General features: G+C 51.0%; 1 protein-coding gene across 1 annotated transcript in view; it reads right to left on the reverse strand.

Annotated features, from left to right (window-relative positions):
- Positions 1 to 15,880, reverse strand: part of LOC140734613 (myeloid cell surface antigen CD33-like) — an 83,955-nt gene that overhangs the window by 51,819 nt on the left and 16,256 nt on the right. The window contains exons 2-3 of the mRNA XM_073058872.1: positions 11,608 to 11,973; positions 9,678 to 9,971 (exon numbers count right to left, since the gene is read on the reverse strand). Coding sequence (XP_072914973.1) covers positions 9,678 to 9,971; positions 11,608 to 11,973 — 660 coding nt within the window. The remainder of the gene's footprint in view (positions 1 to 9,677; positions 9,972 to 11,607; positions 11,974 to 15,880) is intronic.

The raw sequence follows: 15,880 nt of genomic DNA on the forward strand, positions 1-15,880 counted from the left end.
CATGGACAGGGTTCCTCTTGTCCTCACCTACCACCCCACCAGGGATAGGATTCCTCATCCTCGTCTACCACCCCACCAGGGACAGGATTCCCCTTGTCCTCACCTACCACCCCACCAGGGACAGGGTTCCTCTTGTCCTCACCTACAACCCCACCAGGGATAGGATTCCTCATCCTCGCCTACCACCCCACCAGGGACAGGGTTCCCCTTGTCCTCACCTACCACCCCACCAGGGATAGGTTCCTCTTGTCCTCACCTACCACTCAACCAGGGACAGGGTTCCCCTTGTCCTCACCTACCACCCCACCAGGGATAGGTTCCTCTTGTCCTCACCTACCACCCCACCAGGGACAGGTTTCCTCTTGTCCTCACCTACAACCCCACCAGGGATAGGATTCCTCATCCTCGCCTACCACCCCACCAGGGATAGGTTCCCCTTGTCCTCACCTACCACCCCACCATGGATAGGTTCCTCTTGTCCTCACCTACCACTCCACCAGGGATAGGTTCCCCTTATCCTCACCTACCACCCCACCAGGGACAGGGTTCCCCTTGTCCTCACTTACCACCCCACCATGGACAGGGTTCCTCTTGTCCTCACCTACCACCCCAGCAGGGACTGGGTTCCTCTTGTCCTCACCTACCACCCCACCAGGGACAGGGTTCCTCTTGTCCTCACCTACCACCCCACCAGGGACAGGGTTCCCCTTGTCCTCACCTACCACCCCACCAGGGACAGGGTTCCCCTTGTCCTCACCTACCACCCCACCAGGGACAGGGTTCCTCTTGTCCTCACCTACCACCCCACCAGGGACAGGGTTCGTCTTGTCCTCACCTACCACCCCACCCGGGACAGGGTTCCCCTTGTCCTCACCTACCACCCCACCAGGGATAGGATTCCTCATCCTCGCCTACCACCCCACCAGGGACAGGGTTCCTCATCCTCGTCTACCACCCCACCAGGGATAGGTTCCCCTTGTCCTCACCTACCACCCCACCAGGGACAGGGTTCCCCTTGTCCTCACCTACCACCCCACCAGGGACAGGGTTCCTCTTGTCCTCACCTACCACCCCACCAGGGATAGGATTCCTCATCCTCGCCTACCACCCCACCAGGGATAGGATTCCTCATCCTCGTCTACCACCCCACCAGGGACAGGATTCCCCTTGTCCTCACCTACCACCCCACCAGGGATAGGTTCCCCTTGTCCTCACCTACCACCCAACCAGGGATAGGTTCCTCTTGTCCTCACCTACCACTCCACCAGGGATAGGTTCCCCTTATCCTCACCTACCACCCCACCAGGGACAGGGTTCCCCTTGTCCTCACCTACCACCCCACCATGGACAGGGTTCCTCTTGTCCTCACCTACCACCCCACCAGGGACAGGGTTCCTCTTGTCCTCACCTACCACCCCACCAGGGACAGGGTTCCCCTTGTCCTCACCTACCACCCCACCAGGGACAGGGTTCCTCTTGTCCTCACCTACCACCCCACCAGGGACAGGGTTCCCCTTGTCCTCACCTACCACCCCACCAGGGACAGGGTTCCTCTTGTCCTCACCTACTACCCCACCAGGGACAGGGTTCCTCTTGTCCTCACCTACCACCCCACCAGGGACAGGGTTCCCCTTGTCCTCACCTACCACCCCACCAGGGATAGGATTCCTCATCCTCGCCTACCACCCCACCAGAGACAGGGTTCCTCATTCTCGTCTACCACCCCACCAGGGATAGGTTCCCCTTGTCCTCACCTACCACCCCACCAGGGACAGGGTTCCCCTTGTCCTCACCTACCACCCCACCAGGGACAGGGGTCCTCACCTACCACCCCACCAGGGATAGGATTCCTCATCCTCGCCTACCACCCCACCAGGGATAGGATTCCTCATCCTCGCCTACCAACCCACCAGGGATAGGATTCCTCATCCTCACCTACCACCCCACCAGGGACAGGGTTCCTCTTGTCCTCACCTACCACCCCACCAGGGATAGGGTTCCTCTTGTCCTCACCTACCACCCCACCAGGGACAGGGTTCCTCTTGTCCTCACCTACCACTCCACCAGGGATAGGGTTCCTCTTGTCCTCGCCTACCACCCTACCAGGGATAGGGTTCCCCTTGTCCTCACCTACCACCCCACCAGGGATAGGATTCCTCATCCTCTCCTACCACCCCACCAGGGATAGGATTCCTCATCCTCACCTACCACCCCACCAGGGACAGGGTTCCTCTTGTCCTCACCTACCACCCCACCAGGGATAGGGTTCCTCTTGTCCTCACCTACCACCCCACCAGGGACAGGGTTCCTCTTGTCCTCACCTACCACCCCACCAGGGACAGGGTTCCTCTTGTCCTCACCTACCACCCCACCAGGGATAGGGTTCCTCTTGTCCTCGCCTACCACCCTACCAGGGATAGGGTTCCCCTTGTCCTCACCTACCACCCCACCAGGGATAGGATTCCTCATCCTCGCCTACCACCCCACCAGGGATAGGATTCCTCATCCTCGTCTACCACCCCACCAGGGATAGGGTTCCCCTTGTCCTCACCTACCACCCCACCAGGGACAGGGTTCCTCTTGTCCTCACCTACCACCCCACCAGGGACAGGATTCCTCTTGTCCTCACCTACCCCCCCACCAGGGATAGGATTCCTCTTGTCCTCACCTACCACCCCACCAGGGATAGGGTTCCTCTTGTCCTCGCCTACCACCCTACCAGGGATAGGGTTCCCCTTGTCCTCACCTACCACCCCACCAGGGATAGGATTCCTCATCCTCGCCTACCACCCCACCAGGGATAGGATTCCTCATCCTCGCCTATCAACCCACCAGGGATAGGATTCCTCATCCTCACCTACCACCCCACCAGGGATAGGATTCCCCTTGTCCTCACCTACCACCCCACCAGGGACAGGGTTCCCCTTGTCCTCACCTACCACCCCACCAGGGACAGGGTTCCTCTTGTCCTCACCTACCACCCCACCAGGGACAGGGTTCCTCTTGTCCTCACCTACCACCCCACCAGGGACAGGGTTCCTCTTGTCCTCACCTACCACCCCACCAGGGATAGGATTCCTCATCCTCGCCTACCACCCCACCAGGGATAGTATTCCTCATCCTCGTCTACCACCCCACCAGGGACTGGATTCCCCTTGTCCTCACCTACCACCCCACCAGGGACAGGATTCCACTTGTCCTCACCTACCACCCCACCAGGGACAGGGTTCCCCTTGTCCTCACGTACCACCCCACCAGGGACAGGGTTCCCCTTGTCCTCACCTACCACCCCACCAGGGACAGGGTTCCCCTTGTCCTCACCTACCACCCCACCAGGGACAGGGTTCCTCTTGTCCTCACCTACCACCCCACCAGGGACAGGGTTCCCCTTGTCCTCACCTACCACCCCACCAGGGACAGGGTTCCTCTTGTCCTCACCTACCACCCCACCAGGGACAGGGTTCCTCTTGTCCTCACCTACCACCCCACCAGGGACAGGGTTCCCCTTGTCCTCACCTACCACCCCACCAGGGATAGGGTTCCTCATCCTCGCCTACTACCCCACCAGGGACAGGGTTCCCCTTGTCCTCACCTACCACCCCACCAGGGACAGGGTTCCTCTTGTCCTCACCTACCACCCCACCAGGGACAGGGTTCCTCTTGTCCTCACCTACCACCCCACCAGGGATAGGATTCCTCATCCTCGCCTACCACCCCACCAGGGACAGGGTTCCTCTTGTCCTCACCTACCACCCCACCAGGGATAGGATTCCTTATCCTCGCCTACCACCCCACCAGGGACAGGGTTCCTCTTGTCCTCACCTTCCACCCCACCAGGGACAGGGTTCCCCTTGTCCTCACCTACCACCCCACCAGGGACAGGGTTCCTCATCCTCGCCTACTACCCCACCAGGGACAGGATTCCTCATCCTCGCCTACCACCCCACCAGGGATAGGGTTCCTCTTGTCCTCACCTTCCACCCCACCAGGGACAGGGTTCCCCTTGTCCTCACCTACCACCCCACCAGGGACAGGGTTCCTCATCCTCGCCTACTACCCCACCAGGGACAGGATTCCTCATCCTCGCCTACCACCCCACCAGGGATAGGATTCCTCATCCTCGCCTACCACCCCACCAGGGATAGGATTCCTCATCCTCGCCTACCACCCCACCAGGGACAGGATTCCTCATCCTCGCCTACCACCCCACCAGGGATAGGATTCCTCATCCTCGCCTACCACCCCACCAGGGACAGGATTCCTCATCCTCGCCTACCACCCCACCAGGGATAGGATTCCTCATCCTCGCCTACCACCCCACCAGGGATAGGATTCCTCATCCTCGCCTACCACCCCACCAGGGACAGGATTCCTCATCCTCGCCTACCACCCCACCAGCCTCCGCGCCCAGCACATAATTCTCTATAACATTTGCCATCTCCCACCACCAAGCACCTTTCTTCCCCCTGAATTCCCGCCTTCCGCAGGGATCACTCCCTCTGCGACTTCTTTATCCATTCATCCCTCCTGGCACTTACCCTTGCAAGCAGAACAAGTGCTACACTTGCCCCTACACCCCACCCTCACAACATTCCAGGGCCCCAGACAGTCCTTCCAGGTGAGCTGATAATTCATATTATATTCAGATATGACCCAGTCATATACCAAGTCTGGTGCTCCTGGTGTGACCTCCTGTATATCGGGGAGACCTGGTGTAGATCACTTTGCTAAGCACCTACGTTCCATCCAGCAGATAAAGTGGGCTGTCTCAGTGGCCACCCATTTTAATTCCACTTCCCATTCCGCTTCTAATATGTCTATCCACGGCCTCCTCTACTGTCACAATGAGGCCAGACTCAGGTCGGAGTCTGGGTAGCTTCCAAGCTGATGGCATGAACATTGATTTCTCCAACTTCAGGTAATGGCCCCCCTCCCTTCACCTGTCCCCATCCACTTTTCCCTCTTTTACCTCATCTCCTTGCCCTTCCATCACCTCCCTCTGGTGCTCTTCACCCTTTTCTTCCTTCTATGGCCTTCTGTCCTCTCCTATGAGATTCCCTCTTCTCCAGTCCTGTATCTCTTAAACCAACCATCTTCCCAGCTCTTTACTTCTCCCCTCCCCCTCCCAGTTTCACCTGTCACCTTGTGTTTCTCCCTCCCCTCCCCCCACCTTTTAACTCTACTCCTCATCTTTATTTCACCAGTCCTGATGAAAGGTCCTGGCCCAAAATGTTAACTGTTCACTCTTTTCCTGGCCTGCTGAGTTCCTCCAGCATTTTTGTGGTATTGCTTGGATTTCCAGCATCTTCAGATTTTCTCTTGTTCACCAATCTTCACAACCCTTCAGTAAAGCAAACCAATACACTACTGGAGGAACTTGGTGGCTCAAGTGCAAAGGGATAGCTGACCTTTCGGGTCAGACCTGCGGAGCTCCTCCCACAGATTTTCCTTCGGTATTCACTGAGGAGAAGGATATTGAATTCTGTAAGGTAAGGGAAACAAGTGGGGAAGTTATGGAAACTATGATGATTAAAGAGGAGGAAGTACTGGTGCTTTTAAGGAATATAAAAGTGGATAAATCTTCAGGTCCTGCCAGGATATTCCCTAGGACCTTGAGGGAGGTTAGTGCAGAAATAGCAGGGGCTCTGACAGAAATATTTCAAATGTCATTAGAAACGGGGATGGTGCCGGAGGATTGGCGTATTGCTCATGTGGTTCCATTATTTAAAAAGGGTTCTAAGAGTAAACCTAGCAATTATAGGCCTGTCAGTTTGACATCAGTGGTGGGTAAATTAAGGGAAAGTATTCTTAGAGATGGTATATATAATTATCTGGATAGACAGGGTCTGATTAGGAACAGTCAGCATGGATTTGTGCATGGAAGGTCATGTTTGACAAATCTTATTGAATTTTTTGAAGAGGTTACGAGGAAAGTTGACGAGGGTAAAGCAGTGGATGTTGTCTATATGGACTTCAGTAAGGCCTTTGACAAGGTTTCACACGGAATGTTAGTTAGGAAGGTTCAATTTTTAGGTGTTAATATTGAAGTAGTAAAATGGATTCAACAGTGGCTGGATGGGAGATGCCAGAGAGTAGTGGTGGATAACTGTTTGTCAGGTTGGAGGCCGGTGACTAGTGGTGTGCCTCAGGGATCTGTACTGGGTCCAATGTTGTTTGTCATATACATTAACCATCTGGATGATGGGGTAATTGGATTAGTAAGTATGCAGATGATACTAAGATAGGTGGTATTGTGGATAATGAAGTAGGTTTTCAAAGCTTGCAGAGAGATTTAGGCCAGTTAGAAGAGTGGGCTGAAAGATGGCAGATGGAGTTTAATGCTGGTAAGTGTGAGGTGATACATTTTGGTACGAATAGTCCAAATAGGCCATACATGGTAAATGGTAGGGCATTGAAAATGCAGTAGAACAGAGTGATCTAGGAATGATGGTGCATAGTTCCCTGAAGGTGGGATCTCATGTGGATAGGGTGGTGAAGAAAGCTTTTGGTACGTTGGCCTTTATAAATCAGAGCATTGAGTATAGGGGTTGGGATGTAATGTTAAAATTGTACAAGGCATTGGTAAGGCCGAATTTGTTGTATTGTGTACAGTTCTGGTCACCGAATTATAGGAAAGATTTCAACAAAATAGAGAGAGTACAGAGAAGATTTACTAGAATGTTACCTGGGTTTCAGCACCTAAGTTACAGGGAAAGGTTGAACAAGTTAGGCCTTTATTCTTTGGAGCGTAGAAGGTTGAGGGGGAACTTGATAGAGGTATTTAAAATTATGTGGGGGATAGATCAAGATGACGTGAATAGGCTTTTTCCATTGAGAGTAGGGGAGAATCAAACAAGAAGACATGAGTTGAGAGTTAGGGGGCAAAAGTTGAAGGGTAACACGAGGGGGAATTTCTTTACTCAGAGAGTGGTAGCTGTGTGGAACAAGCTTCCAGTAGAAGTGGTAGAGGCAGGTTTGGTATTGTCATTTAAAGTAAAATTGGATAGGTATATGGACAGGAAAGGAATGGAGGGTTATGGGCTGAGTGCAGGCCAGTGGGACTAGGTGAGAGTACGCGTTCGGCATGGACTAGAAGGGCTGAGATGGCCTGTTTCCGTGTTGTAATCATTATATGGTTATATGGTTATTATTTCTTGCTTTAGATTGCCCAGCATCTGCAGTCTCTCGTGTCGCCAAACCTTCAATGAAGATCCACAATCCAGGAGAAATTGGGCTGGTTGCATGGAGTTGCCCGCAGAAGAGTGAAGAGACAGCAGTTGATAGTAATTAGCTTGATCATTATGTATTTAACGGGGGATGCAAATACACACCTGGGTATTTGTTGCAGAGAAGCGACAGACAGGTCCATTCAACAGGTTAGACCAAGGTTAGTTTCATCTGAAATCAGAGTTAAGTAGCATAAAAGCAAAAGTCAGGGCATATTACAGAGAAAAAAGTAGTGGGAATACGGGATTAGGAAGCTTTTAAAAAACAACAGAAGGCAACAGAAGCCAGAATGAGAGAAAAGATGAAATATGAAGCGAGGTAATAATGCAAAAGAGGATGCCAAAAGATTTTTCAGATATATCAAGGTCAAAAGAGAGGTGGGACCATTGGAAAATGATGCTGGAGAGGTAGTTATGAGGGACAGAGACATGGCAGATGAACGTGGTAAGTAAACATCTTGTTTCAGTCTTCACTACGGAAGACACTAGCAGTATGCCAAAAATCTGAGAGTGTTGGGGCAGAAGTGAGCGCAGTTGCTATTGTAGGACAACATAAGGGTCCTTGATGAAGCCATTGTGCTTTGGGAGGGGTTGTGTCTGGGACTGTTGTACTTGGTTCGAATGGAGGCATTCCTGTGCTTTCTCTGAAGGAGCTTAACGGGCTTGGTTCTGCACAAACTGGACATGGAGGGTGTCCCATTGGCTTACGCTGATGACATCCTCCTTATAGTCAACAACCCGGTTGACTTGCAGAGGATGTGAGACTGCCAGCAGATCTTCTTGCCATGTCCTCTGCCAGGGTCAACTCGGAGGAGTGCGCCGCCCCCTACCAGAGGGGTTGAGGCTAACAGTACGGAGCACCGTGCACCTCCTCTGTTTGGGAGTCTACCTGAACTTGAGGGAGGCCCCTGGCAGGATCTGGAGATGAAGATCTCTGCTTGGCTGGGATGCTGGTCGGCCTCCTTCGTGTGATCTCCTAGTGGGGGAGGGCTGCATTGACCCCACCCAGAGCGTTCACGTCCAGGACGCAGAAGCAGCTGGTGGAATAGGAGGCATTGGGTCTCTGCAGCGGTCCTGGGTCTCCAGATCGTGGAGGGTGGCCAGTCCCCTGTGTGTGTGCGCACCCAGCTGGCGGCTCTCCAGCTCAGAACTGTGGGGATACCTGTACCGTGACCACCGTCTCGGATGGCACGTGCTGGTGACGCCAGCAGGGATACCCGTACCGTGACCACCGTCTCCGATGGCACGTGCTGGTGACGCCAGCAGGGATACCCGTACCGTGACCACCGTCTCCGATGGCACGTGCTGGTGACGCCAGCAGGGATACCCGTACCGTGACCACCGTCTCCGATGGCACGTGCTGGTGACGCCAGCAGGGATACCCGTACCGTGACCACCGTCTCGGATGGCACGTGCTGGTGACGCCAGCAGGGATACCCGTACCGTGACCACCGTCTCCGATGGCACGTGCTGGTGACGCCAGCAGGGATACCCGTACCGTGACCACCGTCTCCGATGGCACGTGCTGGTGACGCCAGCAGGGATACCCGTACCGTGACCACCGTCTCGGATGGCACGTGCTGGTGACGCCAGCAGGGATACCCGTACCGTGACCACCGTCTCGGATGGCACGTGCTGGTGACGCCAGCAGGGATACCCGTACCGTGACCACCGTCTCGGATGGCACGTGCTGGTGACGCCAGCAGGGATACCCGTACCGTGACCACCGTCTCGGATGGCACGTGCTGGTGACGCCAGCAGGGATACCCGTACCATGACCACCGTCTCGGATGGCACGTGCTGGTGACGCCAGCAGGGATACCCGTACCGTGACCACCGTCTCGGATGGCACGTGCTGGTGACGCCAGCAGGGATACCCGTACCGTGACCACCGTCTCCGATGGCACGTGCTGGTGACGCAGAAGCAGCTGGTGGAATAGGAGGCATTGGGTCTTTACGCTGACACCCGGTCCAGGTGGCCGGGCGGAGGAGGCACCTCCTGGTGGGCTGGCCAGGACGGCCATCCGTCACCCTAGGCGGTGGAAAGTGGAGGGCTCTGCCAGAGCCGACTACCTGCCCCTCTTCTGAGGGTGACTGTCCTTGGAGAGGGTGGTCGTGGTCACAACGGGTACAGAGGGGGATTTCTGTGAGCCGTGGGCCACCCAGGGAATTGAAAGCTTTATAGACAGTAGTAATCATATTTTAATTTGAATTATTCTCTGACTTGTAAATTCTGAATGTTTGTACTTTGTGTATTTGTTGTGTAAATAAACCCTTATAGTTTGGTTATAAAAAGGGGCAGTGCTGAGGGGGTGCAGTATGGGAGAGGCAGCACTGATAGCATTGCTGTTTTGAGGCTTTGACGCTACTCTGATGTTTTGCTGGCTTGGTCTCTGCTCTCGGCCCTGATTGATCAGCTGCACCTGCACAGTAAATGCTCTCCATACTTACACTGCACAATCATTGTGACGCTCCGCTCTGATGAAGCAGACGGGTATGTGACTCTGCAGCTGAGTTTCTGCCCGTGGTCCTTCAGCGTTGGTGTCAGGGTCAGAACAGAAGTAAATGTCCGGGTGCCTCTCTGCCGAATGACTCTGGTGGGGGCTGACGATGAGGCATTGGTAGAGGAGACCCAGGTGAAGCTGGGTGTCGATGCATTACACTTTAAGTTGAAGGTGCAGCTTATGTTCACAGGCTTTCCTGCATCCAATTCAAAGGGGAATATCGAGGGTGTTTCTGTGTGATCTAACAGAGAGAAACATGAAATTATAGAATAACATAGCACACAATCAGGCCTTTTGTCCCAGCAGATCTTTTCTGTCCACAGCATCCTTACTGCTAGTCCCAATTGCCTTTGTTGGGCCCGTTATCCAGCAAACCCCTCCCCTCCAGGTACCTATCAAAATGTTGCAATTGTACTTGCCTCCAGCACCTCTTCTGGGTGCTCCTGCCAGGTCTGTGTAAAGTGCTTCCCTCTCAGGTCTCTTTCATATCTGTGCCCTCCCAACCCTGGGCAAAAAACTACAACTGATTGTATAAACTTCCATGAGATGACCTCTCATCCTCCTGTGCTCCAAGGAATAAAGATTCAATGAGGTGAAGTTCTCCCGATATCATAGCCCTCTCGTCTGGCTAAATCTCCTTTGCACACTCTCCACTTTGACAATGTCTTTCCTATAACAGGGTGACCAAACCTGCACACAACCTCCACCAAGATGTACAACTGCAACATAATATCCTTACTCCTGAACCCAGGCCTAACTGAGGCCATGTTTGGAGTATTGCAGGCTGTCCTGGTCACCTGCCTACGGAAAAGATATCCATGAGATTGAAAGAGTGCAGAGAAAATTTCCCTGAATGTTGCCAGGACTTGAGGACCTTGGTTAGAGGGAAAGGTTGAATCGGTTAGGACATTATTCCCTGCAGTGCAGGGGAATGAGGGACGATCTGATGGACTCACACACAATCATGAGGGGTCGAGATAGGGAAAATCAAGTGGGTATTTCCACTGAGATGGGTGAGACAAGACTGGAGGCTATAGGTCAAGTGTGAAAAGTGAAATATTTAAAGGAAATTCTTCACAGACTGCTCCAACAGTTGGAGTTGGGTTCAAATGCAGCATTTAAGAGAAGTTTGGATAAGCAGATGTTGGGAAGGGTTTGGCAGGTCAATCAGAAAAAGCACAGTAACATCTCAGCACAGTATAGCTGGGTGGCAGGGCTTGTTTCTGTGTTGTAGAGACTTAGACTCCATCAGCCCTTAGATTTTGTCCCTACGTCTGACCCAATTCTGTCACAGGGAGGGCAGTGAGGGGGGAATGCTGGGGGAGGGGGTGAAAGAGGGAACACTGTGGGAGGGGATGAGGAGGGATCGCTGTGGGAGCGGATGGTAGAGGTAGAGGGTAGAGGGACATTTCTTTAACAGACTCTCTGACGGGTACATAATGGCAGAGAATTGGAAAACTATGAAAGATTAGATTGATCTTCGAGTAGTCAAAGGTCAGCACAACGCTGTACAGTTCGATGTTCCACAGTGTGAAGATAGGGTGGGAGCTGGGCCCACCCCGGCAAACAGGGGATTGTTCTAAAACGCTTGGAAATTTACTGTGTTTCAACATCAATGATCATTTCCTGTGACACACATCCTGAAATGTCTTATAAAATGTCTTCACAAATATGAGTCCTATTTAGCTTGTTTCAATGTGCTCAGCGAGACACACAGAAGCTGGTATGGTCCATTGTCACTGGATGAAAATAGGATCATATGTTATGATGGGAATGGACCGGGTTTCACGTTGCTGTGGCTTGTGTTAATAGTAACAGGTGGCGTCCCGCACGTCTGGCACAAAGTCAATAGCTGGGGAATTAAAGAGAACACTTACCAGAAACAAGGAGCTTTGTTGCGGGAAAGAAGGAATAATCATTCTGGCTGCCAAATTCAATTCTGAAGTAGTAATAACCTTCATCTGCCTCCGTGACGTTGTTTATAATCAGGGAGCAGTCATTGTCTTTGAGATCTCCAGCCAGACCCGTCCGATGCTGGAAGCTCGACGACACTTGGCCTTTGTCCTTAGAGTGGAACGCTACAGGCTGTAGTTTTCGCTGTTGACCATTAATCCAAATTGCAGTCCGTGTTTTATCGGCCAGACGCAATGGGTACGTGTACTTGCATGGAATCCGTGCACTCATACCCCGTGGGGCGCTCACACATGTTAAAGTGCTGGCATTCCACACTTCTGAATCTGTGGCTGAGAAACCAAGGAACAAAGTTTGATTATGGATCCTGTTCATTGCTGATGTGCTGTGGGTTCTGAGTACAGCAACTAACAAAACAAATGATGACGACCTTGCTTTGCAACAAAATTACTGCTGTTTACTTGTCTTTAACAATGTTAGACGGAGTAGAAGAACAGGGAGTTTACATTGGAATGGAATACAACATCAAACTGTTAGGGTGAAAGGTGAAATATTTAGGGGGAACTGGGGGAAACATCTCCTCTTAGACGCTGGTGCAAGTGTGGAGTGAGCTGTCAGTGAAGTGCTTGATATGGATTTGATTGTGACATTTAGAAACAAAGAAAACCTACAGCACAATACAGGCCCTTCGGCCCACAAAACTGTGCCGAACATGTCCTCACCTTAGAAATTACCTAGGTTTACACATAGCCCTCTATTTTTCTGAGCTCCATGTACCTGTCCAGGAATCTCTTAAAAGATCCTATCGTATTCGCCTCCACCACTGTTGCCAGAAGCCATTTCATGCACTCACCACTCTCTGCGTGAAAAACTTACCCCTGACATCTCCTCTTAACCTACTTCCAAACACCTTAAAACTCTTCCCTCTTGTACTAGCTGTTCAGCCCTGGGAAAAAGCCTCTGACTATCCACACAATCACTGCCTCTCATCATCTTATACACCTCTATCAGGTCACCTCTCATCCTTCGTCGCTCCAAGGAGAAAAGGCCGAGTTCACTCAACCTATTCTCATAAGGCATGCTCCCCAATCCAGGCAACATCCTTGTAAATCTCCTCTGCACCCTTTCTATGGTTTCCACATCCTTCCTGTAGTGAGGTGGCCAGAACTGAGCACAATACTCCAAGTGGGGTCTGACCAGGGTCCCATATAGCTGCAACATTACCTCTTGGCTCCTGAACTCAATCCTACAATTGATGAAGACCAATACACTGTACGCCTTCTTAACTGCAGAGTCAACCTGTGCAGCAGCTTTGAGAGTCCTATGGACTCAAACCCCAAAATCCCTCTGATCCTCCACACTGCCAAGACTCTTACCATTAATACCATATTCTGACATCATATTTGACCGACCAAAAAGAACCACCTCACACTTATCTGGGTTGAACTCCATCTGCCACTTTTCAGCCCAGTTTTGCATTCTATCAATGTCCCTCTGGCAGCCCTCCACACTATCCACAACTACAACCTTTGTGTCATCAGCAAATTTAATAACCCATCCCTCCACTTCTTTATCCAGGTCATTTATAAAAATCATGAAGAGAAGTGGTCCCAGAACAGATCCCTGAGGCACTCCACTGGTGACCGACCTCCATGCAGAATATGACCCATCTACAATCACTCTTTGCCTTCTGTGGGCAAGCCAGTTCTGGATCCACAAAACAATGTCCCCTTGGATCCCTTGACTCCTTACTTTCTGAATAAGCCTTGCATGGGGTACCTTGTCAACTGCCTTGCTGAAATCCATATATATTATATCTACTGCTCTACCTTCATCAATGTGTTGAGTCACATCCTCAAAAATTTCAATCCAGCTCGTAAGGCACGACCTGTCTTTGACAAAGCCGTAATGACTATTCCTAATCATATTATGCCTCTCCAAATGTTCATAAATCCTGCCTCTCAGGATCTTCTCCATCAACTCACCAACCACTGAGGTAAGACTCAAGGGTCTGTAATTTTCCTGGGCTATCTCTACTCCCTTTCTTGAATTAAGGAACACCATCCGCAACCCTCCAATCCTCCAGAATCTCTTCCATCCCCATTGATGATGCAAAGATCATCCCCAGAGGCTCAGCAATTTCCATCTTCTCCTCCCACAGTAGCCTGGGGAACATCTCATTCGGTCCCGGTGACTTTTCAGTCCAATATAAGACATCCCTACATTCGCCAAGATCCTTTTACGCTGTGAATATTGAAGAAAGGTACTCATTGAGTACCTCTGCTATCCCCTCCAGTTCCATACACAGTTTTCCACTGTCAAATTTGATTGGTCCTATTCTCTCATGCCTCATTCTCTTGCTCTTCATACACTTGTAGAATGCCTTGGGGGTTTTCCTTAATCCTGCCCGCCAAAGCCTTCTCATGGCCCCTTCTGGCTCTCCTAATTTCTTTCTTAAGCTCCTTCCTGCTAGCCTTATAATCGTCTAGGTCTCTATCATTACCTAATTTTTTTGAACCTTTTGTAAGTTCTTCTTTTCTTCTTGACTAGATTTACAACAGCCTTTGTACACCACAGTTCCTGTACCCTACCATAACTTCCCTGTCTCATTGGATCGTGCCTACGCAGAACTCCACGCAAATATCCCTGAATGTTTACCACATTTTTTCTGTACGTTTCCCTGAGAACATCTGTTCCCAATTTATGCTTCCAAGTTCCTGCCTGATAGCCTCATATTTCCTCTTACTCCAATTAAACGCTTTCCTAACTTTTCTGTTCCGATCCCTCTCCAATGCTATGGTAAAAGAAATAGAATTGTCATCACTATCTCCAAAATGGTCTCTCACGTTGAGATTGGACACCTGACCAGGTTCATTTCCCAACTCCGGATCAAGTACAGCCTTTCCTCTTGTAGGCTTATCTACATATTGTGTCAAGAAACCTTTTTGAACTCACCTATCAAACTCCACCCCATCTAACCCCTCGCTGTAAGGACAATCGATATTTGGGAAATTAAAATCTCTCACCACAACAACCCTGTTATTATTACACCTTTCTACAACCTGTCTCTCTATCTGCTCCATGATGTTCCTGTTACTATTGGGTGGTCTATGAAAAACACCCAGTAGAGTTATTGACCCCTTCTGGTTCCAAACTTCCACCCACAGAGAGTCCGTAGACAATCCTTCCATGTCTTCCTCCTTCTCTGCAGCCGTGACACTATCTCTGATCAACAGTGCCACACCCCCACCTCTTTTTGCCTTCTTCCCTGTCCTTTCTGAAACATCTAAAACCCAGCATTTGAAGTAACCATTCCTGTCCCTGCGTCATCCAAGTCTCTGTAATGGCCAAGTACTAGCTCCAAGTACTGATCCACGCTCTAAGCTCATCCGCTTTGTTCATAATACTCCTTGCATTAAAATAGACACATCTCAAACCATCAGTCTGAGCATGACCCTTCTCTACCACCTGCCTATCCTCCCTCTCGCACTGTCTCCAAGCTTCCTCTATTTGTAAGCTAACCTCCTCTTCCTCCGTCTCTTCAGTTCAGTTCCCACATCCCCGACAATTCTAGTTTAAACTCTCTCCAACAGCCTTTGCAAACCTCCCCGCCAGGATATTGGTCCCATTGGGATACAAATGCAACTTGTCCTTTTTGTACAGGTCACTCTTGCCCTAAAAGAGGTCCCAGTGATCCAGAAATCTGAATCCCTGCCCCCTGCTCCAATCCCTCAGAGAAATTTGGATGGCTGCATGAGTGAGAAGGTATGGGAGGCTATGGTCCAGGTGGGGTGGATGGGATTAGGCAAAGACGGGAAGGGCCAAAGGGCCTGTCTCTGCACTGTAGTGCTCTATGACTCTGACTAAATCAATTGTGATTGAATGGTGTAGTGGATCAATGTCTGTTCCTATGTCTTATGGCATTATTGATGCAGCAAGATATATCATTCAGTCGATGCTATAGGAAAGATGTGAGTGCACTGGAGAGAGTGCAGAGGAGATTTACCAGGGCTCGAACATTGTAACTCAGGACAATCTGGATGTGTTACTTAGAATCGTAGGAGGCTGAAGGGAGGAATAACTGAGGCTTCAGATAGAATAACTAGGAAGGATTCATTTCATGAGCAGAGATTGACAGTAGCTGGCCGAAGTTACTGATGGAAGCCACCGTTTCTGGTTATAAGATTTGTACTTTTCAACAAACTGGTGTATCTTTCACACTCACTGGCAGAAAGTGAT

The sequence above is a fragment of the Hemitrygon akajei genome, chromosome 1, assembly GCF_048418815.1.
Source record: "Hemitrygon akajei chromosome 1, sHemAka1.3, whole genome shotgun sequence".
NCBI lineage: Eukaryota > Metazoa > Chordata > Chondrichthyes > Myliobatiformes > Dasyatidae > Hemitrygon > Hemitrygon akajei.